We start from the raw sequence: 27,627 nt of genomic DNA on the forward strand, positions 1-27,627 counted from the left end.
CTAAAATGAAAATGCGGTAAAAACTCTGTTCTCTAGCGGGGGGGGTTACTGCATTTTTAAATGCACCAAAACCGCCTGGGTATCACTGTGGGGGATATCGCCTGCAAGAGCCTATAGAAGCCTATGGGCTTCTCTCTGCATCGCTGTTTGAGGGATCTGTCACAGATCCCTCCCAGCATGCCCACGCGTCCGTCACCGTCACTCTGCGTATGCGCTTAGGGACTCCCGGGTCTCAGACCCAGAAGTCTAAGGCCAGAGCCGCATCGCAACAGACAGCTCTTATCACAAGTGCATTAATAATTACATAAGTTATGCATATGCAATTATTAGGAATGCCGGTAGTCTGCAAATGCCGGCTGTGTGCGGCGGTGGATATTAGTGCATCCCCCCCTAAGAAGGGAAACCAGGATCTGAGCATTTTGTACCTGATGAAAGCAGTCATGTTTGAGGGCTGCATGTAGTATTTGTGAGCATTTTTTAATTGTAAGAAATAAAGAATCTAACAAGACAGTATAAAGCTGAGCATTCTTTAGTGGAGTATAAACTACAATAATCTCCTGTTCTGCAATAGAAGCGGAGAGAAAGTAAAGACAATGCAAACAAAGGAAGATAACATCTTTACCAGAATATACTGTGCTACTCATAGGATATAATGTTACATAAAATAAACCCTGTTACTTTAAAACAACTGAGCAGGCATAACATAAAGAACATCCTAATTCCAGGTTCCTCCACCCCCGCACCACTCCAGCCAATCCCGGCGCACTCTGGTCTTATACAGTGTAACCAGCAGCAGCGTCCCTGTCACGCTGTCACATACACACCAGCAGTCTCCCTCACACACTGAACATACTGAAAATACCAGCAAGGCTCCTTGGAAGAAGACAGAAGAACCATGGCAGACACTTACGATGTGATTGTCATTGGTGGAGGCATTTCAGGTCTGTCCTTGTGTAGCAGCATACATGCAAATGTAATCGTTGTAGAGACAGCAACAAATATATTTAACTACATTTACAGCCTAAGGAAACGGGTTGCAGTTAAGTTTGGCTATTGCGTGAGAAAACTAGTTTTATACAGAAGTGATGCCAATTTAGAAGGGAGGGGGTGTGCCGGCAGGTCTGAGTAAAAACCAGACTGCTGCTGACAGTTGCAGTTGAGATCCATCGTGTGTGATCTATTTTAAATATTGCATTTGCTTTGGGTCCGGAGGCTGCTCCATGTCTATCTGCACACATGTGATTATGGTTGTTACTATATTTGATCTTGTTTCTGTACAATTGTTACATTGTCATGGTTACTGGCAGCTGCTGCTGGCATAGTGTATAATGTCATGTGTGCATTGATGGAATAACGTATATAACATACTGTATACTGTGATATTGAGACCAGAACATAATGTAAACACAGAGGCGTACCTAGATAATCGTGGGCCCCATAGCAAAAGTTTGTAAGGGCCCCCTATTTATCAACTGATGGTGATAAATGTATGTAAAACATATACTTAGACAGCAAAGATGGGCCCCCTTCAGCTCTGGGCCCCATAGCAGCTGCACCCCCTGCACCTATGGTAGTTACGCCCTTGTGTAAACAAGTTTGTGGAAAGTATGTATAGCACGATAGATACTAGAGAGATTCATCCATATTTGGATAGGATGTTGCACTAGTACTTCTGAAGAGAGCACTCATTTACCAGCTGTGAGTATATTACTTATCAGAATAAATACATTGCACATAGGGGCCAATTCAGACCGACCCCGTTTTTAATGCGCAAGATTTTCACTCACCGGGCGGTTTGCAATAGAATGGCAGCCAGGAGGTGTTCCGCGGTGGACACTGTGCGTTTTATGAGTGTGCCCTGTAGATTTATCTGTCCAATCTGTCTGGTGTGTACTCAGGGTTTGGGAAACACTGGTTTAAGCACAAGACCCATATAGCCAGTGCTATTTTTCAGCAGGAACCAGCAGGAACTCTGGGTCTTATTCAGCTTGGTACGGTGGGACCGTATACGAACGGATCAGGGTTTTTTTTTATCTGCGCATGCGTAGCTTTCGCTATGCGTATGTGCGGCGACCTTACACCGCTCACGGACGGGTCTCTCTGTGCGAAAATACCTGTCCGCAAGAGTACGGTCATTGTGGGCGGTATGGGGGGCGTTTTTATGGGAGCGGACGGAAAACTGGGCGTAAACATGGGCGTACACGGGGGGTGCACCAAAAATGTACGATGCTACAACCGCTCGATCGGCGAACGCACCATGCATTTTGGGCCAAAAACAGGCGGACGCCAAAGATACCTCCAGACCACCCCTAGAGATACCGTATGAGAGCGGACGCCTGGGTCTGCTAATTAACGCTGATTACTACACCTGAATGTAATAAGCAATGCTGCAGCCTAATAAGTGAAAACCATGATTTCACTACCTGCAAGCCACAAACAGCCCTCAAACACATTGGAAGCATATATTTCTACACTTCTCTACATGTAAAGGTTGTTTTAATTTTAAGTAAGATTCATTCTAAAGGTGGGCATACATCAAGCCAATTTAGTCCGATTGCGATCAATCGGCCCGATAAATCGGACCAAATCGGTTCTTCGTGACATGGGGTCGGGTCCGATGCGCGGTCCCGTGCGTATCGGACCCGGCCCCAGGGGTCGGACCGGCGGGACATACGATGTCAGATCAGTCGGGGGCGGTTAGGAGCAGTGGGGGCGGGCGGCTGGGGAGGAAGCAGTGGGGCAGCAGCACGTTACCAGATCAGTGCTGGGGCGGGCGGCGGTGACCATCAGTCTCACTCTCCACTGTCCGTGTCCAGTGCTGTAGCAGGCGGGCAGCCGAGGCTATTACATCTTTAAAATAACACAAGCAGGAAAAAAACATTTAAAATTACATTGGGTGAAACGGGTTGAATCTGAAGGTACAAAAACGGTATTGAAACTGCAATATACTTTTACAACATGCAATATGAAAGGGATTTAACTGTCTTTTGACCCGTTTTAACTTTAAGACACGTTTACAAAAAAACGGGTTGAAAGCAGGTTTTTGCAATGTGAAACCAGCTTTAGTGATTGGCAACACTGCTGATATCATTATTGGTAACGGCGGTGCTCCCAGGACAAACTATATAAGGTAGGCACACTGAACGATATCATAAACGATATCGTTCACTAATGTGATCGGGCCCTGCACCATACATGCAGTCCATGTAGTCCAAAATGAGATATATCGCTTACAATTAAAATTAATGCAGCAAGCAGGTTACACATAAGCAGCCCATACACGGTCCTTTTAACGGATCCGTTTGGGACTTAATTAGCACACATCGGATCGGATCCCTAGTGCATGCAGTGTGCATGCACTGCGATCCGATCCGATGTGTACCTAGTACAAAAAGTATGTGCAGCACATACTTTTTGTACCGTACTATGTGATGCGTGGGAGCGCGCATCGCATAGTACAGAACGGAGCCATACACAACGGACCGTGTATGGGCTCCTATACTATAAAATGTGCTGTAAAATGTGTTGTGTGTAAGTACTGTATGTGCCAGTATACTGCAACCTTAAGGTCATTACCCTAAAGTCCCACATTTGAATTTTAGAAGCAAGTGTACACACATGTAAACATAGAACTATTTCTGTAGGACAGATCCAATGTGAAGCAGTGTTCAGCTATGAATATTGCTCAGAATTATGGCAGACCACCTTACGTGTGTGACTCTTTTGGCATGCCATGTAAAATTAGCAACAATGTGGTCACAACGTACTGTCCTAAAAAGTATGCTGACACCAATTCCTATATCTAATCTTTACCATACTGTTGTGTCAGGTTAGTTTTGGTATGTCTTATTGGCCTATCACACTATTCCTACGCACTTTATGTATTTAATTAAAACCAGCAAAAAATACATGACAGGTTTCAAGATTTTATTATGCACCTATATTTACAAAAAAGTACCTGGTGTTATCACTTTTACAAAATTAATTAATACATGAAAATTGGGGCCAAATGTAGTGAGGGCAATTTTCCCCTTGAGCATAACCATCTTTTGATTATGGAAGAATAAACCTGTATCGGAATCAAGGAAATTGGATGATATTTTTGAATGAAGGAACATCTTATTCACAAATATGTTTTGCTTATATTGGCTTTTCAATAACAAGGACAATAGAGAACTCATTGAGTGATTCATTTTCATGATTTTGAGGTGGTTCCAGGTATTTATTTTACTTGCAGTGCTTTAGCTATTGTTATGGATTTGGTAAACCTTTTTACATTTTTTTATATATAGATCTTGGAGAGTCCTGTTTACTGGCCATAATGGGATCAACCGTTTCTCAAGCCACATACTGTAAATTCTCAAAGCCAGTCTATAAGAAAAACCTCCTGCCATGAATAAGCCACAGGTTTACTTGCCTCGTGGTCATTCTGAGGCATACGGCGGACATCTACTAGTGCGATATGGCCACTTTTTATGTGATGGATCGCATGTAAAGTGACACATCGCATGTCATTTTACTCCGATTGCGATATGAGGCGCATTCCGGTGCAGATCGCAGTCGCAGATCCTATATAAATATTTTCCGCAGCCCGTAGTAGACCCTGCTAGGATCACCTAAGATCAGGGCTTAACGTGGTCATACAGAGGTGGGGGAACTAATTTCTCTATGCCACCTAATTGCCCCCCTCCCCTACCCCCATTTGGCAGAGACAGGGCCAGTGGTAAGGTTTTTGGAATCCCCTGCATACTAGAATGCTTTTCTGTCAGAATTACTGTGCAGGGCCAATGTGGAGGTTAAAATGTTCCACCTAACCAACTCAGTTCCAACCCATTCTCCTCACTTTAACCCCTGCCTAAGATACATTGGGGCAAGCCTGGTGAAGAGATAAAGGGGAGATAAAGTAGAGAGTTGATTGGCTGGTGCGTTATCACCTTCCACTTTCCATAATATCTCCATATCATCTCCAGTTTACCTCTTCACCTGGCTTAATAAATCTGCCCCATTTGTATGCTAAATGAATGCAGACAATGTATCACATGTGATCATGCAGCCCAGTAGCTGTGGGGTAAGTTGGTGGGGTATTGCATGCGAGGTACTGCATGCAATACCTCATCCTAATGGATGGGGGCCTTTAGAAGATACCCGTACAGCTCTTCTCGGTCAGAGTATTGGACTGAGTACATGAGATGGATATATTGTAGAGGTACTTTGTTTTGAGCAGAATGCTGAGTCATCATCGCTGCCTAGTGTGCCTCAGTGATTACTGAGTTTTCTGCTGAATCTCTGCTAGCGCTTACTTAATCTTTGCTTTATCATGTATCAGTCCAAAGATTACCCTGGACCACACACCTTGCTTTATTGTGCTAACTTAACAGTTTCGTTACCTGACTATAATACAGTATATTGCTGCCAGCTTAACCCATCTTTATACTGTGTTGCAGATCTTTAGTTGTGACGTTCTACTTTTGCTACCAAATCCAGGCTGTAGCTCTTTAGCCCCGTCTGCATTGTTTTAGGCAGCAAATTTACTACACTACTGTGATTTCTATCAGTCCTTGTGAATAAGTCTGACACAGAAGTATGAACGCTTCCAGTGTTTCTAATGATGCACAGAGTGGCCAGCAGGCACTAGGGTCCGATATCACATATAAGTACAGCAGCGCTGGCTTAAAAAAAATTTAATGGCCTGGGACAGATGACATACAGTAGGATGGGTGCCCTTACCCCCTCCCCACATCTACCAGAAAAAAATGAAAAACAACCTAAAGCCCCCCAAACGGAGCACATGACCCACACCACTGCCAATATAGCAAATGATATTGGCCGTGGGTGGACAAATTGAGCATACACACTGGATGGTATTGGTAAACAATATCGTTCAGTGACATCATTTGGGACCAGCTGAGTATTAAGGTCTTTAGCTATACAGCCAAAATCGACCTGCATGTTCAGCCAATGGGCGGGGTCATTAACAATGCGCTGGAGCGAGCATCGTTAATGATATTGATATTGAGTGTTCAGACATTGTTTTTAAAGATATCTAGTGTTTGTATGGGGCTTTACACTATGTTCATTTAGGAAACAATGATGGAGAATAAAATTCTGTTTACACTGAAAAGCATATTTCTCATTCTTATCTATATTATTATATAATGAAAGAGGGGTGTTGGCACAGCGCAGGGAAGCCTAGACTAAGGGTTAGTCACAGGGCAGTTACACTGGACTTTAGGGGCACAGAGCAGGGAGGACAGGGCTAGGGGGCACAGGACAAGGAAACCAGGGCTAGGGGGGCACAGGGATGGGAGGACAGGGCAAAGGGGGCACAGAGCAGGGAAGGCAAGGTTAGGAGGGCATAGGGCAGGGAAAGCAGGGCTAGGGGGGCACAGGATAGGGAGGAAAGGGCTAGGGGGCACAGGACAGGGAAGGCAGGGCTAGGGGGCACACAGAAGGGAAGGCAGGAATAGGGGGCACAGGGTAGGAAATGCAGGGCTAGGGGGGGCACAGGGCAGGGAACACTGGACTAAAGTAAGGCTTTAAGAGGATATTGCATTGAAGTGCTATTTTTTCAACAGCCACTTCAGCCAACTTACCTATTTCTCTTGTTTCCGTGGGGGCTCCTCCTGCAGCAGAGATATCATGAAGCAGCTTGCAGGCGCACACGCTGAGAGCTCTTCCCTGTTCCCAGCAGTGCTTTTCTGGAGGCGGGTCTCAAACACACACAGCAGCACTGCCGGTATGGAGAAGCGAGGGGGAGAGGCAGCTGAGCTCTCTCCTCCCTCTGCAATCTGCTGCTTCCTCTCCCTGGCGGTGTCTCACTCTGTTAGGGCAGGGAATAATGTTCCCACACTGCACACAGCAGCATCAGGGAGCTGTGTGTTACTAGCGATCATCGTGCCTCCCCGGGACAGGACAGTATGTAACCTGACCTCCTTCCCATCAATGTTTGTGACCAGGACCTACATCTGTACTCTCTGGGGCCCCCTCTGAGCCCTGGCAAGGGACAGTGGTACCGGCAGTACCCCCCTGATGGTGGCCCTGAAGTACAGCAATTCTTTGTTCACTGGGAATACTGCAGGCCTGCCCAAACTCTGGTATGGTTTCAGTAGTGTAGGCCTGACCAATCTGTGGCTCTTCAGGTGTTGTGAAACCACATATCCCAGCATGCCCTGCCACAGATATAGCATTCCCACAACAGCTGGAGAGCATCCATGCAGACTTTTAATGTATCCTCTCTGGGAGAAGCCCAAAGAGGAGATGCAGCCTGTCACTATGGAGGGTTGTGCCGGACTGCCATGTCATCAGACCCCATGCCCAAGATGGGGTAAAAATGGAACTGATGCATTAAGCCCCACCCCCTTTACATCACTGCTAGTATGTTTACAATGCTTTTATCCTCATCCTGCCTGCTATACTAGGAAGCAGGCAGGGTGGAGGAGAGTCACCTACCTCTGGAACTACAAGGGACTACCCTAAACACCAAGAACTTCCCACAGAAACTATGCTGTAAAGGTGCCACTTTTACAGCTTCACTTTACTGCATCGGGGGTCACAGGAGCAGCAGAGAGCCCAGTGATAGGCAACCCTCATTGGAGCACCAGACCCCAGCGAGCTGAGTATAATTTGGCTGGCGTTATCACAGGGCTCACTGCATTTTTTTTTTTATTAAATTTTTTTTCCCGTAAATTTTCCCAGAACACATTTCCCATTCTAAGTATGGGAAATGCAATCTGCTTACTTAGAAAAAAAAATTAAATAATGAAAGGGCTTGGACACATTTTTAAAGAAAACTGCCCGAAAAGTCCCTTAATACATTCAGGTGATACTAAAATAACATGAAATAATGTTAATAAATGGGCCCCTAAGCCACATGTTTGAATCCTCTGCAGGATTATCTCTATGTAATTTAATACATACTGTAGAATGATGTGCGCTTGTATGTTCTTCTAATAATGAATTTCTCTCGATATTTTTTTATTTGCATCTATTTGAAAAAGAGAATTACTACATATTAAAATTTTGCGCTTTTTTAAATTTTAGGCCTTTCCGCAGCTAAACTGCTCAATGAATCTGGACTTAATGTTGTGGTTTTGGAGGCTCAGGACAGAGTTGGTGGACGGACGCATACTGTACGAGTGAGTATTGTTGTATTATGCTGTAGACTTCATAATTACATCTATTGCTACTTACTGTAACTTCAATGTCTCCTGCAGTGTTGCCTACCCTCCCGCATTGGCCAGCAGGGTGCCGGAAATCGGGTCCTCCTCCCAGCTCCCCCTGAAAGGTGGACAAACCTCCCAGATTCTGCCAGGCCCACCCATTTACCCTCATTCCCCATATTAAATACTGCAACTCATGGCTTTTTGGGGAGGGGCGTGGCTAAAAAGACATAATTTTAGCCCTGCTTCCTCCTCAGAGACCTGCAAATCCCTGTATTTGCCAGACTGGGGCGGGGATTGATGATGCTGATATCATGCCCCACCCCCCGCAGTTCTGCTGACAGTCTCCTCTCCGGGCTTCTCCAGGAGAGGAGACTGTAAAAGTAGGCAAACCTGGTCTCCTTTCTCTTCAGTTGATCTACTTACACTCAGAAAGTATCAGTGCAGAAGTGGAGTTTCACCGTTATAGTGTGAACAGAATACAGAGTGTCATCTGTGTTGAATGCTTCTGAAACTTAACGTGTAGGTGAGAATTAGGCAGCATTCTACTGTTTTCCTGTTTTCCACACAATATTCCTTCTTATCTGTATGACTATCAAGGTCAGTGCAGTGAGTCATGCTCAAAATGTATTGTTTGTTTTCATTAATATATTTTCAGCATTCATCAATGTGATAACTGCCTGGGGCTTCCATTACCATCTTTTGGCATACAGTAATTGTTACTTTCCCTGCCATCTAACGGGTCTACTGCAATTTTAAGGGCTTAACTCACCCCAACAGTACTCTAAACTTCATGCCTTCTTTAAGAATTTGAGAGTGGATCCCAATATTGTTCAGTAGACCCACTTTATACAGCTCTCAACCAAAAATCAAATTCAAAGGGTTTCCCTTCACTTTGATGTTTGTGATCATGTAGCAAAAATATGTGGTGGCTATCCTTTTTGCCCACATTACCTTTTGACCCCCATGAATCACAACAGTGACACTGTATCACATCAATTATGCCCTATATTTTCTTCACATAAGAGAAAGCAGCATGTGTTGTCCCTAGGCCCCCACTGCTTCATTGCTTCTCCTATAAAACATTCTAGTCTACCAATTCTGCAACCTCTCTAATTTCTTCTACTGTGGTCTAATGTTGGTTAGAAACTTGGATTATGATTGTCCTCAAGGAGGCAAGGATATTCTTAGCTGTTTTAGCTATTGTTTGTTCTTTGCTTTGTACCAACCTTAGTCATTATACTACTCTTCTAGATTCAACACAGTTCTTATAACCGGTTGGCTTTTGTTCCTAGTAGGCACCTAAGGGACAACACCATGAGGACAATTTACCTTTTCCATGTGCTGAACTCAGAAACTCCTCTTGATTGTTCTCACTCTGGGTGGGAAGAATACATTAGACCAGGTCTTGGGGTACTTTATATTTCAGCCATTGCAGTGTTTTGGGTTGTATGGAAGTTTTCAATATATTAAATATTGATTTATTCCCTTTCCATAGTGAAGATTATAGTTATTGGTTTTCCTTATAACACTGTTTCCATTAGAAATGGAGTGAGCCAGGACTGCCCCATTACTTCTCTTCTCTGCCCTAGTCAGATAGACCCTAGTGACTATCTATAGAGCCTCCTCTATCAATCAGGGAATTGTCACTAGGGACCCAGAAATGAAATTCTATTATATCTATTATGAACAATCAGAGAAGGGTTTCCCTTCTCTGATTGTTCAAAGTAATGTACCAATGGTAAACTCTTGGACTACAAAATTTGTGAAAGTCAAAAATCACTCCAAAACACTGTGCAAACCAAATGTCGGAATTCAATGTTCCTGCTGTTGAGTGTTGGAAAGTCTGTGGATCGGCGAAAAAAACTGTGGCTTGTCGAACAATGGCCATGAATTTAACAATCCGCAGCCTTTTCCGCCAAAATAGATGGATCTGACACCCTTCAATGCTGTCATTAATGGCAGCATTGAATAGCTGAGTGCCTATATTTCCTCTGTTGGGAAATATCAGCAGTATTGAATACCCCCTTAAACCTGCTCTAAGGATACCTTAACAGACCTAAACAGTATGGTAGAAACATTCCATAACAAACTTAACCCTTTGAGTGCCAAGTGAATTTGTCAAAATAGGTGTGAAAATTGCCAATCAAACATTTATATTCATCATAATGACCTATAATGTTTACCTTATATAGGAAATATAATCTTTTTTTACACAACAATTTTTATATGTATTTATATAACATTATATGTGAGCGATGCTGGAATTTTTTGCAGATCTTTTGCACATCTCTCACAGAGATGTTGGCACTCAAAGGGTTAAACTGTTTAGACATGAACCCTACCAGACAAATAGAGCTAAAATTGGTTTTATCAAGTCTTAGTCACTATTTTTTAAATGGATTAAAACACTGACCGATTAATAAATTATTCATTTGAAAAAGTCCTTATTGGTTTGCAATAAAAATATCGAACAAGCTGTGTGTTAGGCTCCCTGCGCGCAGCTCCGATGCTGGCGCAGGGAAGCCGCGGCGAGACGTCCCGGCTGTTGCTAGGCAGCCGAGACGCCGCCGCGTCACTGAGCGACGCCGCGTCGGACGGGGGCACGTCGGTGACGCGCATCCCACGTCCGACGTCACGGACGGCCGGGGAGCGCACTCCCGGCCGCTTCCGCAACGCCCAGGTTGCCTAGGCGATGGGGACGCCAGGCGCCTGGGGCGGGAAATTCAATTAATTAAGCAGCCTTTATTAGTGCAGACGCCGGGACACTCAGGGCCGGTTATAGTTCAGTGCTCCGTGTCCTGAGTGTTCCCGGTCCCTGGATCTGTCTGCCTGCTGGTAATCTGTCACCTCGCTGTGGGTCCAGTCTGCCTGCCTCCAGTACCAGTCCGTTGCCGCTTTCTGTTCCAGCTAAGTGTATCTATATTCATTTATACTGCATTGCTGCTGGTTATCTTATTGGATCATCTTGTGTGTATTGTTACACTGGTTATCTTATTGGGTCATCTTGTGTGTATTGTTACACTGGTTGTTTTATTGAATCATCTTGTGTGTATTGTTACACTGGTCATCTTATTGAGTCATCTTATGTGTATTGTTACATGATAGGGTTTGTGTATCATCTTCCGCGTATTGTTACCCCCATCGCCCGGGGCCAGGGCAGGCGACAGGGGGGGTCAAAGGGGTCACTCGTACCGGGCCCCGACCAGTTGAGGGGCCCCAAAGCTTTGAGGGACTCAGGGTCTGTAAGCATGACTGCCTAATCACCTGTCTGGCTACCCGTACTAATGAGTTTAATGACACAACACACCAAACCACACAGCGCACAATGCTGTGCCCTCCCATCTGCCCTTCCCTATTATATTGCATTGTGAATATTAATTATCTGTTTATTTCTATTAATTAAAAAAATACATTCAATATGCAATGTAATAACAATCCGCATTCGGTGTTGGGGGGCCTCAGAGATATCAGTGTTCCGGGCCCCAAGATTTCTGTTGCCGGCCCTGCCCGGGGCCAGTTAGGTGCCACTTCACATCTTCACTAGTGGTCCCCCACTCCAGAGACCTGTCAGGGACCTCGCCTGGGAGGGTTCTCAGTTAGCTTCTCCCCTTGCTCATCTCTGGCCTTGACGTGAGAGTTGTATACCCGTAAGACCAGGTGGCATCGAGGTGGGAGCCTGACTAACGGGCTCCCACGAACGCGGCTATTAGTGGTGAAGCTTAGCCTCGCACACTCTCGTCAATTACAGCCGATAGCAACGGAGTCAGGTTGGCGAGGCTGCCCTGGTCCTGTCAGTATCTCCTTCCAGCCAGTGCCACGTGGTGTCTCGCCAGACAGCGTGGCACAGGAGATCCTAACATTATAACCGGCCTCAACAAATATTCACTTAGCCGCTGTTCTGATCAGTCATGGATCCCTCTCAGCAGGCCACAGGCCATGCCCTAGTGGGCCAGATGCATAACCTTACACAGAAGCTCCAGGAGCTCACACTCAGGGTTAACTCACAAGAAGAACAGGTCCATGGGGTCCTTTCCTCTTCTAGACGCCCTGAGCCTAAACTCAATCTCCCAGATCGTTTTTCTGGAGATCGTTCCCAATTTTACAACTTTAGGGAGTCCTGTAAACTCTACTTTAAGTTACGCCCCATTTCCTCTGGTTCCGAGACTCAACGGGTAGGAATTATTATTTCCCTTTTACAGGGAGACCCCCAGACTTGGGCTTTTGGACTTCCCTCTGGGGATGAAGCCCTCTCCTCCGTTAATGCCTTTTTTACGGCCATGGGGTTATTATATGACGATCCCGATAGATCCGCTTCGGCCGAGGCCAATCTTCGGGCTCTCAGGCAGGGGCAAGGAACTGCAGAAGGGTACTGTATGCAATTTAGGAGGTGGGCTAACGATTCTGGGTGGAATGACCCCGCTTTACGCAGCCAATTTAGAATTGGTCTTTCAGATAGTCTGAAGGACGCTCTGGTCCATTACCCATCTCCCAGCTCATTGGATGAAATCATGCAGTTGGCCATCAAGGTGGACCGACGCTTTAGGGAACGTCAGAGAGAAAGGGAGTCTGGAGTCTTTCCCTCATCTTCCCCGGGAGAGTCTGCAGACCCATTAGGGGAAGAACCCATGCAGGTCGGGGCCACTCGTCTCTCCGCCTCCGAAAAGAATCGGAGAAGACTTAAGGGGTTGTGTTTGTATTGCGGGGGTTCAGGCCATCGGGCTTTGCTGTGTCCCCTTAAGGCGGGAAAAGACAGGGCCTAAGTGGTTTCGGGGGAGTTCACTTGGGCCTTACTCACTTTTCTCCCATTGACTCTATTTATATTAAGACCACGGTCTCTTTTGAAGGACTATCCCTGGAGGTCTCTGCCTTTTTGGATTGTGGGGCGGCCGGTAATTTCATCGATGCCGCTCTGGCTGACTCTTTCGGGTTTCAGCCTGTGCCTCTCGAGGGGTCATTGTCGGTGTGCGGTTTAGATGGCTCTCCACTTTCCAACGGCAGCATCTCCTTCCGCACTCCTTCCTTAGGATTGACCATTGGAGCCTTGCATTCGGAAACGATTTCCTTTTTTATTTTCCATTGTCCTTTTTCTCCCCTTGTCCTGGGACTTCCATGGTTAAAACAGCATAATCCCGATATTGACTGGGTTACGGGGGAGATCACCCGATGGGGGTCATCTTGTCATGATAATTGTTTGTCCTTACCTCTGCGGGCCGTTTCTCCTCTTCCTTCTTCATTGCCTGTACCCTATCAAAGTTACGCGGACGTTTTTTCCAAGAAAGAGGCTGAAACATTGCCGCCTCATCGGTCATTCGATTGCACCATAGACCTAGTTCCCAACCCTAGGTTACCCAAAGGGCGCCTGTATGCTTTATCCGCTCCTGAATCTCAAGCTATGGATAATTACATCAAGGAAAGCCTGGAAAAAGGCTTCATTCGGCCTTCCAAGTCTCCGGTAGGGGCGGGTTTTTTCTTTGTGGAGAAGAAAGACGGGTCCTTGCGGCCCTGTATTGATTATCGTGCTTTAAACCAAATTACCATCAAGAACTCTTATCCGTTACCTCTTATCTCGGTTTTATTTGATCAGATCCGAGAGGCCGTCATCTTCACTAAGATCGATTTAAGAGGGGCATATAATCTCATCAGGATCAGACAAGGAGACGAATGGAAGACTGCCTTCAATACCCACTCTGGTCACTATGAGTATCTTGTGATGCCGTTTGGCTTGGCCAACGCCCCAGCAGTCTTCCAAGATTTTATTAACGAGGTACTCCGGCCGTTTTTAGGGGTTTTTGTTGTTGTCTATCTGGACGATATTTTGATTTTTTCTCGGTCTCTGTCTGAACATAGGCTACATGTCTGTATGGTTCTCCAAGAACTTCGTAAAAATCATCTGTATGCCAAACTGGAGAAATGCGAATTCGAGGTACCTCAAGTCTCGTTCCTAGGGTATATCATTTCCCCAAGGGGATTTTCCATGGATCCCAGTAAGGTCCAAGCCATTTTGTCGTGGGCCCGTCCCGCTAATCTCAAAGCAGTCCAGAGGTTCCTTGGATTCGCCAATTACTATCGCAAATTTATCCGGTCGTTCTCAGATATAGTAGCCCCGATTGTGGAGCTCACTCGCAAAGGAGCTGATCCACAAAACTGGTCCCAGCAGGCCATCACATCTTTTGAACGGTTGAAGAAAGCTTTTTGTTCGGCTCCTATTCTTCATCACCCGGATCCTAGGGTTCCCTTCTTAGTAGAAGTTGATGCCTCTGATGTCGGGGCTGGGGCGGTACTCTCCCAGACCCAGAGCTTGGACAATAAGCTCCACCCTTGTGCCTATTTCTCACGTAAATTCTCCTCCGCTGAAAGGAATTAAGATGTTGGAAATTGAGAGTTACTAGCCATCAAGTGGGCCTTCGAGGAATGGCGTCAATGGCTAGAGGGAGCGCGGCATCAAGTTACCGTCATCACGGATCACAAAAATTTGGCATATATTCAGTTGGCCAAGCGACTCAACCCACGGCAGGCCAGGTGGGCCTTATTCTTTACCAGATTTCAGTTTGTCATTACCTATAGGCCCGGGCCTAAGAACACCAAGGCCGATGCCCTCTCCCGAAGTTTTCAGCCCTCTCAAAGCCCAGGATCAATGGATGAACCCATCATTCCACCTGATATCATTCTGGCTGGGTTAACCCAGGATCTGGCTTCTCGAGTACTCGCCGCTCAGTCCTCGGCGCCTCAGTTGACCCCTCAGGATCGGCTTTTTGTCCCCCAGATCTTACGAGATCTTGTCCTCAAAGACTTCCATGCGAGCAAGATAGCGGGACATCCTGGCATCATCAAGACATTGAAAAGTATGTCTAGAACGGTTTGGTGGCCCTCCATGAAACGGGATGTCACCCGTTTTGTTTCAGCCTGTCCAGTCTGTACCCGACAGAAGACACCCAGAGTTTCTCCCACGGGCCAACTTCTTCCACTAACCATTCCAGTAAGACCTTGGTCCCATATTTCGATGGATTTTATTGTCGATCTTCCCCTGTCTTCCCATTTTTCCACCATTTGGGTCACGGTCGATCGATTCAGTAAGATGGCTCATTTTGTACCTTTACGTAAGCTTCCTTCGGCTCAAGAGTTGGCTCGGCTTTTCATCATTCATATCTTCAGATTACACGGCCTCCCCACAGATATAGTCTCGGACAGAGGATCTCAATTTATTGCCAGTTTTTGGAGGAGCTTTTGTTCTGACCTAGGTATTCAACTCAGCTTGTCCTCTGGATATCATCCTCAGTCTAACGGACAAACAGAAAGGATCAACCAGGCCTTGGAACAATATCTGCGCTGCTTCGTGTCCAAATGTCAGACTGATTGGGCAGATTTGGTGCCGTTAGCTGAATTTTCTTACAATAATGCTTTTCATGTGTCTACCAAGTCTTCTCCTTTCCTCTGCAACTTCGGATTCCATCCTAAATGTAGTTCTTTTGATAATCCAGTATAGGTCCCTCAATCACCTTCTTCAGCAGTAACTACCCTTAGGAAGTCCTGGAAAAAGGTACATCATGCTTTGAATCTGGCTTCAGCCCGATCCAAGACATTCTATGACAGACATAAGAGACCTTGTTCATTTAAAGTCGGTCAGAAGGTCTTTCTTTCCACTCGTCATATCAAGTTGCGCCAGAGATGTCCTAAACTGGGTCCTAAATTTATTGGCCCTTTCCTCATCACCAAACAAATCAACCCGGTAGCCTTCCAATTACTATTACCCAAATCCTTGAGGATCAACAATGTCTTCCATTGTTCTCTTCTCAAACCAGTTTCCCCTTTTTTCCGTTTAAGGAACTCCAGTAGACCTGTGATGGTCAAGGGTCACAAGGAATTCCTGGTAGAACGGATCCTCGACTCCAAACTCGTCCGAGGTCAACTTAAATTTCTTGTACATTGGAAGGGATTTGGGGACGAAGAAAGGTCATGGGTACCAGACAGATTCCTGCATGCACCCAGGTTAAGGACAGAATTTTTCAAGAAGTCTCCGCTTAAACCTGGGAATAAGGGTTCGGTGACCCCTCCTCAAGGGGGGGGTACTGTTAGGCTCCCTGCGCGCAGCTCCGATGCTGGCGCAGGGAAGCCGCGGCGAGACGTCCCGGCTGTTGCTAGGCAGCCGAGACGCCGCCGCGTCACTGAGCGACGCCGCGTCGGACGGGGGCACGTCGGTGACGCGCATCCCACGTCCGACGTCACGGACGGCCGGGGAGCGCACTCCCGGCCGCTTCCGCAACGCCCGCCCAGGTTGCCTAGGCGATGGGGACGCCAGGCGCCTGGGGCGGGAAATTCAATTAATTAAGCAGCCTTTATTAGTGCAGACGCCGGGACACTCAGGGCCGGTTATAGTTCAGTGCTCCGTGTCCTGAGTGTTCCCGGTCCCTGGATCTGTCTGCCTGCTGGTAATCTGTCACCTCGCTGTGGGTCCAGTCTGCCTGCCTCCAGTACCAGTCCGTTGCCGCTTTCTGTTCCAGCTAAGTGTATCTATATTCATTTATACTGCATTGCTGCTGGTTATCTTATTGGATCATCTTGTGTGTATTGTTACACTGGTTATCTTATTGGGTCATCTTGTGTGTATTGTTACACTGGTTGTTTTATTGAATCATCTTGTGTGTATTGTTACACTGGTCATCTTATTGAGTCATCTTATGTGTATTGTTACATGATAGGGTTTGTGTATCATCTTCCGCGTATTGTTACCCCCATCGCCCGGGGCCAGTTAGGTGCCACTTCACATCTTCACTAGTGGTCCCCCACTCCAGAGACCTGTCAGGGACCTCGCCTGGGAGGGTTCTCCCCTTGCTCATCTCTGGCCTTGACGTGAGAGTTGTATACCCGTAAGACCAGGTGGCATCGAGGTGGGAGCCTGACTAACGGGCTCCCACGAACGCGGCTATTAGTGGTGAAGCTTAGCCTCGCACACTCTCGTCAATTACAGCCGATAGCAACGGAGTCAGGTTGGCGAGGCTGCCCTGGTCCTGTCAGTATCTCCTTCCAGCCAGTGCCACGTGGTGTCTCGCCAGACAGCGTGGCACAGGAGATCCTAACACTGTGTAAGTGTAATTTCTAATAAAGACAAATCTTTTGACTTCTCAGGGTGTAGAATACTTTTGCAGGTCACTGTACTGTACATGTAATAATCTTCCTTGCCCAACAAGCCTATTCCACAAATGTGTAGCCCTAGACTCTTCTGCTCTGTTAACCACTCCCTCTCAGTTTAGTTATGTAGTCCATATTATTATAAGATATACGGTATGCTACTGTATGTCCTCTTTATAGAGCTGATGAAAAAAAAATGGGTACTTATGTAGTATCTGGGCTGCCGATTTTTTGATTGTATGCCTTAAGTTAAGGCATACAATCAGATGCGATGCGATGCGATATCGCGTCGCATCGCATACGATGCGATGCGATGCGATGCGATGACCCGATTTTTCCATAGGATTCAATGTTAAAATGGACTGAGTCCATTTTAACATGGAATTCAATGGGAAAAAGGGGTCCTTTTCATACCCCTACTATCCAAGTGGGCATGGAGTTGGATATAAACCTGTGGCGAGCGTAGCGAGCCACCGAGCCCGAAGCGTGGCGAGCGAAGCGAGCCCCGCGAGGGGACGGTATTCTGTGTCCCCTCGCGGGGCTCGCTACGCTCGCCACGCTTCGGGCTCGGTGGCTCGCTACGCTCGCCACAGGTTTATATCCAACTCCATGCCCACTTGGATAGTAGGGGTATGAAAAGGACCCCTTTTTCCCATTGAATTCCATGTTAAAATGGACTCAGTCCATTTTAACATTGAATCCTATGGAAAAATCGGGTCCATCGCATCGCATCGCATCGCATCGCATGCGATTTGGTCGGGTGCGATGCGATGCGATGGACCCGATTTCAAAATCGGCAGCCCAGTTACTACATAAGTACCAAAAAATGTTCTGGAATATGATTTACAACTCAACTTTTTGTGGTCTTCCAAATTTTGAGGCTAAATGGATATAATTAATAAGCATAGAGTCACGACGCACTAGGATTTGGATTACACACACACTTTTATTAAAGTAAATGACCGTACTTCATTTTTGTTTTGTCTTTATCTTCTAATGCAAAAAATGGCAAGACTATGTAGTCTGTGTTCGTTGGTACAGTTTGGGTAACAGGCATTTTGTACATTTTGGGGTCCACTATAAAGCTGCCAATACATTGTGAGGAGCATTGGTGTTGCAGTTTTTGTGATAACTCATGTTGGAATGAGCTTGAATTGGTATGCAGTCTAAAATCAGAACATTCAAAGAATCCTGGTCCAGATCTTTGGAACATTCAAATAATTCACCAGGTCCTGATGAAGCTGGTAGCGACACGCACGTCATTACATTTTATTATTGGTCCTTATTTTCTCCAGGTGCACCACACTCATGACAATCTTTTCTTTAATAAAAATGTATGCTTTAATAGTCTGAGCCAGTGGCAACAAGAAAGGTGCCCATACACTAGTAAGATTTATCTTCAGATCTCGCTGGTTGGAACAAAAACATGGTTATGGATGAGTGTCAGTTTGTCAGTTTTCCAGCATTTCCAAGCAAATGGTCAACTGTCATTTGCTCTCATCCATAACCATGTTTTTGTTCCAACCAGCCAGATCTGAAGATAAATCTGCGTGTGTATGGCCACCTGAACAGTGTAAGTACGACGGGCCTCTAATACAATATCAATAATGTCATAAAAAGGGATTACATTGTGATGAGCAATGTAGATGCAAATGTCTAATGTATTCATTCATGAAAAAAGAAAGAAGAGCATGGATGCTTTGTTCTTATTTCTTTATTTTTCTTTCTAAAGAACAAAGAAGTTAAATATGTGGACCTCGGTGGTGCATATGTGGGGCCAACTCAGAATCGCCTGTTACGGATGGCAAAAGAATTAGGTGTACAGACTTACAAAGTGTACTTAAGCGGCCACCTTATCCAGCATTCAAAGGTAAGAAAGTTATTGGTGAAGACACCATAGAGTAAATGTGACACCTTCTCCTGGATAGAATATAGGAAACTGTTCTTCTGTATAGTACAGTAAGATGAATCTTTTTATATATTATTGGTGATTTAGATGTTAATATCAGAATTATAGGGCCAAATGTAATAGGGTGAGAGTTTCAGAAAGTGAGAGATTTTGGGAGAGTTTTCCCATATTTTTTAAAGCAGAAATCAATTACATGGCAAAATCAACCTGGTTTTGCAATGTAATTGATTGCTGCTTTAAAAAAACATGGGAAAACTCTCCCAAAATCTCTCACTTTCTGAAACTCTCACCCTATTACATTTGGCCCTGAGTAGTGGACAAAATGACAATAACTTAGCATTATACAAACAGGTGACTTTATGAATATCATATCAAATCAGTGTAAGATAATACGTGCTAATGAAGATACTGATTTCTCACCGCATTGTGACATCATATAACCGCATACAGAATCTCCTGTCCCAGCGCTACAGAGGCTGGGCCAATCAGGGCTGAGCAATGCGTCTCCATGGAGACGCATCGGCCAATCACACTATCAGCCTCTGTAACGCTGGAACAGCACTACAGAAGGTGTTAGCTGCGCAGGAGAAAGCTGGCTCACCCCGCTGTCAGTGCGGGGTGAGCTGGCTATGCAGGAGACAGACCAGCGCTGGATCCTGGATTGGTATATTGGTGTAAAAGTGAGGTGTGTGTGAAATAAAGTTATACTTTTCTGTGTGGGGGGGGGGTGTTTTATTTAAAAATTCTTTTTACAGGTGGACTACAAGTCCCAGCGGGCCCATTAAGGCCCCGCATGCTGGGACTTGTGGTTCTCCAAGTCTCAGCATGCGGGGAGGTCTGCTGGCACTTGTAGTTCTCCTGCATAAAGCAATGTTAGGTATGTGAGATTTAATCCTATCAGACCAGCGTCCACTGGCCACGGAGGCCGGTGACAGCCCCAGGCTTAAGCCCTGGACAGGTGAAGCCTGGGGGGGGGGCCCTTTATTGGGGGGTCCCCACTCCTCCAGGTACCCCATCCAAGGCTGACCAGCCACGGTGCTCATGTTTCGGCCCAAGATAAAAGATTTTGCCTGAAGATTTGCCTGGACCATATGCTTCCTGCTAGCCTTAGATAAGCGGGAAATTAAGAGGTACAGTTCATGACCATATATGTAGTCATCATTTGTAGCTGTGATGAATATTCGTACTTACACCATTTTTACTAACATCAAAATTACCAGCCAGTGGTCTGTCCCAAGCAGGGGCGTAACTTACAATGTTTTGCCACCAAGCCCAAAAAAATCTCTGGCGCAGCCCACGCAGATTCTGGCAGCGCTTGCTCCTCCAAGCAGTGGCGGGGGCTGCCTCATGGTGGCTACGCCACTGGTCCCAAGCTAAAAGATTTTGCCCGAAGATTTGCCTGGACCATATGCTTCCTGTTAGCCTTAGATAAGCGTCCCACAGTAAATTAAAAGGTAGTGGCTAAAGTTTCTCCATTTTGACCTTCAGATGTTATGCAATGTGTCCAGGATAGAGAGAACCCATACCAAGTTATTCTTGGCTGGTTGGGCTTTGCTTAGTGTTCTCAGTGGACACACTTGTGCAGATGGTAATTGTATCTACAGTAGTAGGCATGTAACCCACTGACCCAGTCGGTGCATGGGGATATGGATATACAGTAAGCGAGCATAATTGTGTCTAGTAGGTACATGCACTGAGGAAAGTGGTGTAGGTAAGCTTGGTAGGAGAAGGTGCATATGTCCATTAAAAATATATGTGGTTTAAAGAAAATGACCCTTTGCTCTACTCCAGGGGTAACCAAACCAGTCCTTGAGATCTACCAACGGTCCACATTTTCCACATCACCTAGCTGGTGCACAGCTGCAGTCATTACTAACTGTCACATTTTCAAACATGCTGCATTCATTCCTACTATAGATCCACAGGTTACCTGCAAAACATGCACCGTTGGTAGATCTTGAGGACAGGTTTTGCCACCCCTGCTCTACTCTCTCCAAACTCTGGTAACATCATTGCATACATACATAGAACCAAATGCATCCAGGCAATACAGCTTCAGTGCCATTGTAAAGTGCTCATTGGTCATTTGCCTCGGCTGTTCTCTGGTAGACAGTGCTGAGTAGATAACTATTTTTTTTCCTACAAATTATGGATTCCAATGAATTGCTGCACATACAGTATTATAGAACAGTATTATAGAACACTTTTAATGAACACAACTTTTATATTACAGGGTAAATCAAACAAATTTTATGGAGCATTCCCACCTGCATATAATCCACTAGTGTTCCTGGATTATAACAACTTTATGAGGACTATGGATCAGTGGGGCAGTGAGGTAAAGTATAATATGATTATTTTTGGATCTGTTTGGAATGCGGGAAATAGTAAACACAATTTATTGAATGCATGTATAGTTCCTGAGTAAGACATATCTGTCGGTCTCTGTCTATCTCTGTCTGTTAGTTAGTCTCTATCTCTCTCTGTCTCTTTCTGTCTGTCTCTGTCTGTCTGTTTGTCTTTGTATGTTTCATCTCACCAAATTGAATTAAAGGCTATTAAATCGTTAATTCTCAGGGATTACTTTCATGCTCGTCACTTCCAGTGGAGCACAATATTCAGTATGTAGAAGTGTTTCCTCATCACTCATGTGAGTGATGTGCTGCTTTGTTGGGCTACATATATTCCAATCAGCACCAGTATATTCAGGGCCTGATTAAAGGTTCCAGGTGCCCTAGGCTAATACACAAGTATCTCACCTTGTATATCTGCTAACACAGATATATGGGCTCTCAGGGACTCACCATTCATACTGCACATGTGCATGCAACAAAGGTTATACATCTGGCATGTAGGATCTAATGCTTGTGGCGTGTGAAGGAGACTTTGACTTTAAGCTGACCAGCCGGCACTGTAGCACAATGTACATAAAGTAATGGTTCCATCAGTAAGTTACACTGGCACAGCCATCTGGCAGTCACTTTAAGAACTTTACCCCCTCCGTACATCGGGACAGGTGATATATAAAAAGCATGGAATAAATTAGGCCTTGATTTTATTCCTCAGCTGTCACCTGCAAGGTGTCCCCCATCCTGGCACCCTAGGCTGCAGCCTAATCAGCGTATTGGTTAATCAGGCACTGAGTATGTTACATGATATGACCACTGACCTTACTGAGTCCAGCAGCTGAAATGAAATATTAATTCAGTAATTGTTTGAACCAAACTCATCCTTGGTGTACTTATTTCCAGTTGAGTAAATTGTACATACAGTAGTTCTTAAACTGACTACACACAGGCAGATCCTGGTGCTCCTTCCAAGTGCTGAGTTGCAGATTAATCATCAGAGACAGTGTCTAATTTAAACATGGGATGCGTCAGGATCCCAAAATTCATACTGCAGCACCCCGACAGTCAATATCTTGACAGTAAGTACTACTGCAGTAGGGGGAGGGTTAGGATTACACTGTGGGAGGGGAGCAGAAGTACCTCCACATCAGTGGAAACACTCTGCCCAAATACAGGAAAATCTGGCATCGCTGGATTGAACTTTTTCCCGAGACAGAGATATAAAATCTGATTAATTAAGCGCCCCATAAATAGTGAGAACCCCAAATAGAATTGGCTCACATTAGTCCAAAGATACTTGAGGATATACGGAATACTTAATTTCCCTTAAATCGCTTGCCACTTTGCAGTATTCTTACAATACTGCCGTAAAACAACACTCTACATTGTGTAAATAGATAGTAACAATAAATATGTTAGTAAATTACACTCTCAACTAGGGAGAAAATTCCCTATTTCGCAATATGCACTTTATTCCTCTTTAAAAATCTCGATTTTTACAATACACGATTATCACCTTCCAATTATAAACGGGGGGGGGGGAAGGGAGGGGAAAAAAAAAAAAATAACAACTTTATTTATGAGTAATTCCAAATTGGCAGAAGATGTAAATGTCCTTAAGAAAACTGGGACATATGGGGGTCGTTGGCAAGGCTTCTAGAACTTTGTAGACTGATTGTTTATTTGTAGCAGCTGCCAATATGACTGATGCATATTAAAATCAAAGTTGTTGACATTTCTATTCCAATAACAATAATATCCAGCTGTGCCATCAGTTGCCTGCATAAAATGCAAAGTAACATTGTAAAGAGAAAGAGCCCAGGATAATTCCTTCTCCATCTTCTGAATATTGTCATGCTGGAGCAAGTACTATTGTTAAAATGACCAGTAAGGCATAGGCATCGTTGTTATAAGTATTATGGGAAAATGCTGAAATCATTATTTTCTAACATTGATTTTTTTCAGTATCATTATATTTATGCATAGAAGTGAAATTAATGTTGTTATTGCCAGATTCAAGCAGATGCTCCATGGAAAGCTCCTCACGCTTTAGAATGGGACAAAATGTCAATGAAAGAATTCATAGACAAAGTGTGCTGGACAAGGTAAGCCGTTAATTCACATTCTAAGTGCATTAAATTAATTACACAGTAACTGAAGATGATGTTAAGGGGCAGTAACAAAGGTCAGAATACATAAAAAAAAGTGTGCCTGCATTTATGTATTGGGTACAGCATGCATCATGCATTGGCTTTCTCTGACTCATTAAGCAGCCATTGCTTTTGTACTAAAATGTGTTCCTCGGTCACGACTGATAGTGCTTTTTAACTATTTGGAGTACTTTTGTTTGTGCACAATATGGGAATTGTGCTCTTCAGTTATAAAAAAATGTGTGTACCCTAGTTCAAATTGGTACCAGATAAAAATGTTGAGTCTATGGCATTATGAAAGCACAACTGAATTACCTTCCAACAAGCATAATTCAAATGTTGTGAAATAGATTCTCACTTTGCCCAAACTGTATTAGGTTATTTAATTAGTATTTATAGTTGTTATCAATTGACTTGGGGTGCTGTTATAGTAGTTAGCATTTAACTAAATTTGCTCTCATAGCAGTAAACAGTTGACTAAGGGTTCCCTCATAGTTGTAATCAGTTGACTAAGAATGACCTCATAGTAGTTATCAGTTCACTAAGTATTGTCTCATTGTAGTTATCAGTTCACTAAGGGCCTTATTTTGGTTCACTCTTTCTGACAAAATCCTTCTTAGATGGACAAAACCATGTGCACTGCAGGGGGGCAGATGTAAAATGTGCAGAGAGAATTAGATTTGGGTGAGTTATTTTGTTTCTGTGAAGGGAAAATACTGGCTGCTTTATTTTTACACTGCAATATAGATCTCACTTTGAAGTAAACCCCACCCAAATCTCAGAAATGAACCAAAGGTGATATGTTGGAAAGCTTTAGTAAATTATACACTTAAGCATGAAAAGTACCTCCACATCAGTGGAAACACTCTGCCCAAATACAGGAAAATCTGGCATCGCTGGATTGAACTTTTTCCCGAGACAGAGATATAAAATCTGATTAATTAAGCGCCCCATAAATAGTGAGAACCCCAAATAGAATTGGCTCACATTAGTCCAAAGATACTTGAGGATATACGGAATACTTAATTTCCCTTAAATCGCTTGCCACTTTGCAGTATTCTTACAATACTGCCGTAAAACAACACTCTACATTGTGTAAATAGATAGTAACAATAAATATGTTAGTAAATTACACTCTCAACTAGGGAGAAAATTCCCTATTTCGCAATATGCACTTTATTCCTCTTTAAAAATCTCGATTTTTACAATACACGATTATCACCTTCCAATTATAAACGGGGGGGGGGGAAGGGAGGGGGAAAAAAAAAAAAAAAAAATAACAACTTTATTTATTTTTCTCTGTTTCACTTCTTCTCACTACTTTGCACGGCACAACTAAAACACTTTAATAAACACAATGCGGACCAATAGTCTGTTAATGGCGAACTTAGTATCAGAAACAGGAAGGAGGCACTCTGCAGGGGAAAAATAAAAACATATGACATGGTAAACAAGAATAGCAATTAAATAAAACATACAGAACTACAACATAAATACCAAGCGGGGGGGGGGGGGGGTTGGGAAGGGGGGGGGAACCAGGTGCAGTTTTTTAAATAACAAGACACCGAACGTTTTGCACGTAGTAACATGAAAGTATGCACTATCAAACATTTTCTATATATTATGATCTGTACTGTTTAAAATTTATATGTACGTGCCATGAACACTCCCTTTTCTTTTATGTATGCATATATGTGTCGGATCTATGTTTTGCTTCAGTAAAAAAAAAAAAACAATAAAGAATATTTATAAAAAAAAAAAAAAAACCCACCCAAATCTAATTATATCTGCACAAGTTACATCTGCCCCACCTGCAGTGCACATGGTTTTGTCCATCTAAGAAGGATTTTGTCAGAAAGAGTGAACTAAAATAAGGCCCTAAGTATTGTCTCATAGTAGTTATCAGTTGAATAAAGGTAAACTCATAGTAGTTATCAGATAACTAAAGGTGAGCTCATAGTAGTTATCAGTTGAATAAAGGTGAGCTCATAGTAGTTATCAGATAACTAAAGGTGAGCTCATAGTAGTGATCAGTTGACTAAAGGTTAGCTCATAGTAGTTATCAGATAACTAAAGGTGAGCTCATAGTAGTGATCAGTTGACTAAAGGTGGCTAAGGTTCCCCTAATAGTAGTTATCAGTTGGCTAAGGGTGAGCTCATAGTAGTTATCAGTTGGCTAAAGGTGAGCTCATAGTAGTTATCAGTTGGCTAAAGGTGAGCTCATAGTAGGTATCAGTTGGCTAAGGGTCCCCTAATAGTAGTTATCAGTTGGCTAAAGGTGAGCTCATAGTAGTTATCAGTTGGCTAAGGGTGAGCTCATAGTAGTTATCAGTTGGCTAAAGGTGAGCTCATAGTAGGTATCAGTTGGCTAAGGGTCCCCTAATAGTAGTTATCAGTTGACTTACGGTGCTCTCATAGTAGTTATCAGTTGACTAAGATGTGATTTAGTGTGCTCTCTCTTATGGTAGGGTGAACAAGCTGTGAAACCACTCAGCCAAAGGAAAAAAGTACCTATTTTAATGACAGAAAGGTCCTGACATCTACAGTAGTAACCATTCCAAAATGGGCATTATAATAAAAATCTACTTATAACTCTCTTGTACGTGATCAATGATGTCTTTATGACACAAAGGTTACATGAAACATGAAGGTATAGTGGCACCGACCAGCTTCTGCTGAAAAGCTTTATATTCTTAAATACAATAATTATAATTTATTTGTAACACTTCTCCAACACATCACAGAAAGCAGTGTTTTTGATCAACACAAAAACAAGTTTACAGTAATAGTTTTATTTCTACAATTAAATTTCCCTCCCAATTCCCAGATAAAATATCATCCAAACTGCCCACACAGATTCAGAAGACTTCCGCCCTCTGGCTGTATTTGGCAAGCTAAATAAATTTTTGTGCCTAAATGTATGTTTTTCAGTGCTGCAAGGCGGTTTGCAGAGCTGTTTGTGAATTTAGTTGTAACTACGGAGACACAACAAGTTTCTACACTGTGGTTCATCTGGTATGTAAAGATTTGTGGCGGAACAACAAGGATTTTCTCAACAGACAATGGAGGACAGGTGAATAAAATGTAATACTGAATGAAAGTGCTGTATTTTAAAATAACGTGTAATTAATAAATAAAGGAAATTAATATAGAACACTAAAAAAAATATATGTCTATATATATATATATATATATAGTTCGTGGGAAAGACCGCACTCGCACTATGTCTTAATACATCAATCTGGGGTGCCAGACAAGGGAAAATGTGTTTTAACACACAATCCCAATTGTAGTCCGAGGGTATCCTCTACAGTTGTTTGCAGAGGATGTCGGGCACTCGCCTTTATAATTCAGATAGAAGACTGATTATAAAATCCAATTTGGGTATTTTTAATTTCATCCAAAGAATTTTCAATCAATTAAACAGCAATCATTTTGTTTATACATCCACATATGCCCCGACGTTTCGGTCCATATAGCGGACCTTTATCAAGGAGCTTGGTTATGTAGAGGTTATAGCCATCAACGATGCAGCAGCAGGAGACCCATGGAGCTGCTGCTCCTCTCACCATGGGTCTCCTGCTGCTGCATCGTTGATGGCTATAACCTCTACATAACCAAGCTCCTTGATAAAGGTCCGCTATATGGACCGAAACGTCGGGGCATATGTGGATGTATAAACAAAATGATTGCTGTTTAATTGATTGAAAATTCTTTGGATGAAATTAAAAATACCCAAATTGGATTTTATAATCAGTCTTCTATCTGAATTATAAAGGCGAGTGCCCGACATCCTATATATATATATATATATATATATATATATATATGTGCAAATACAAAAAAAAATGCGCACTAGAGATAGATAGCAGCACCTCTGAGTGTCCCCTGTTAGCCGGGACCAAAGGAGATTGAAGATAGAAATGAAAGGT

The 27,627-nt window shown here is 43.9% G+C and overlaps 1 protein-coding gene across 1 annotated transcript in view; it reads left to right on the plus strand.

The window, feature by feature from the left end:
* The first annotated feature begins 783 nt into the window (after positions 1–783).
* The window catches only part of LOC146059945 (amine oxidase [flavin-containing] B-like), a 67,898-nt gene continuing 41,054 nt past the window's right edge, over positions 784–27,627 (plus strand). The window contains exons 1-6 of the mRNA XM_083172663.1: positions 784–941; positions 8,041–8,135; positions 19,021–19,158; positions 21,431–21,535; positions 23,559–23,650; positions 26,627–26,768. Of these exons, the coding sequence (XP_083028789.1) occupies positions 896–941; positions 8,041–8,135; positions 19,021–19,158; positions 21,431–21,535; positions 23,559–23,650; positions 26,627–26,768 (618 nt within the window). The 5' untranslated portion in view covers positions 784–895. The remainder of the gene's footprint in view (positions 942–8,040; positions 8,136–19,020; positions 19,159–21,430; positions 21,536–23,558; positions 23,651–26,626; positions 26,769–27,627) is intronic.

The sequence above is a fragment of the Crinia signifera genome, chromosome 2 (assembly GCF_055691185.1).
Source record: "Crinia signifera chromosome 2, ASM5569118v1, whole genome shotgun sequence".
NCBI lineage: Eukaryota > Metazoa > Chordata > Amphibia > Anura > Myobatrachidae > Crinia > Crinia signifera.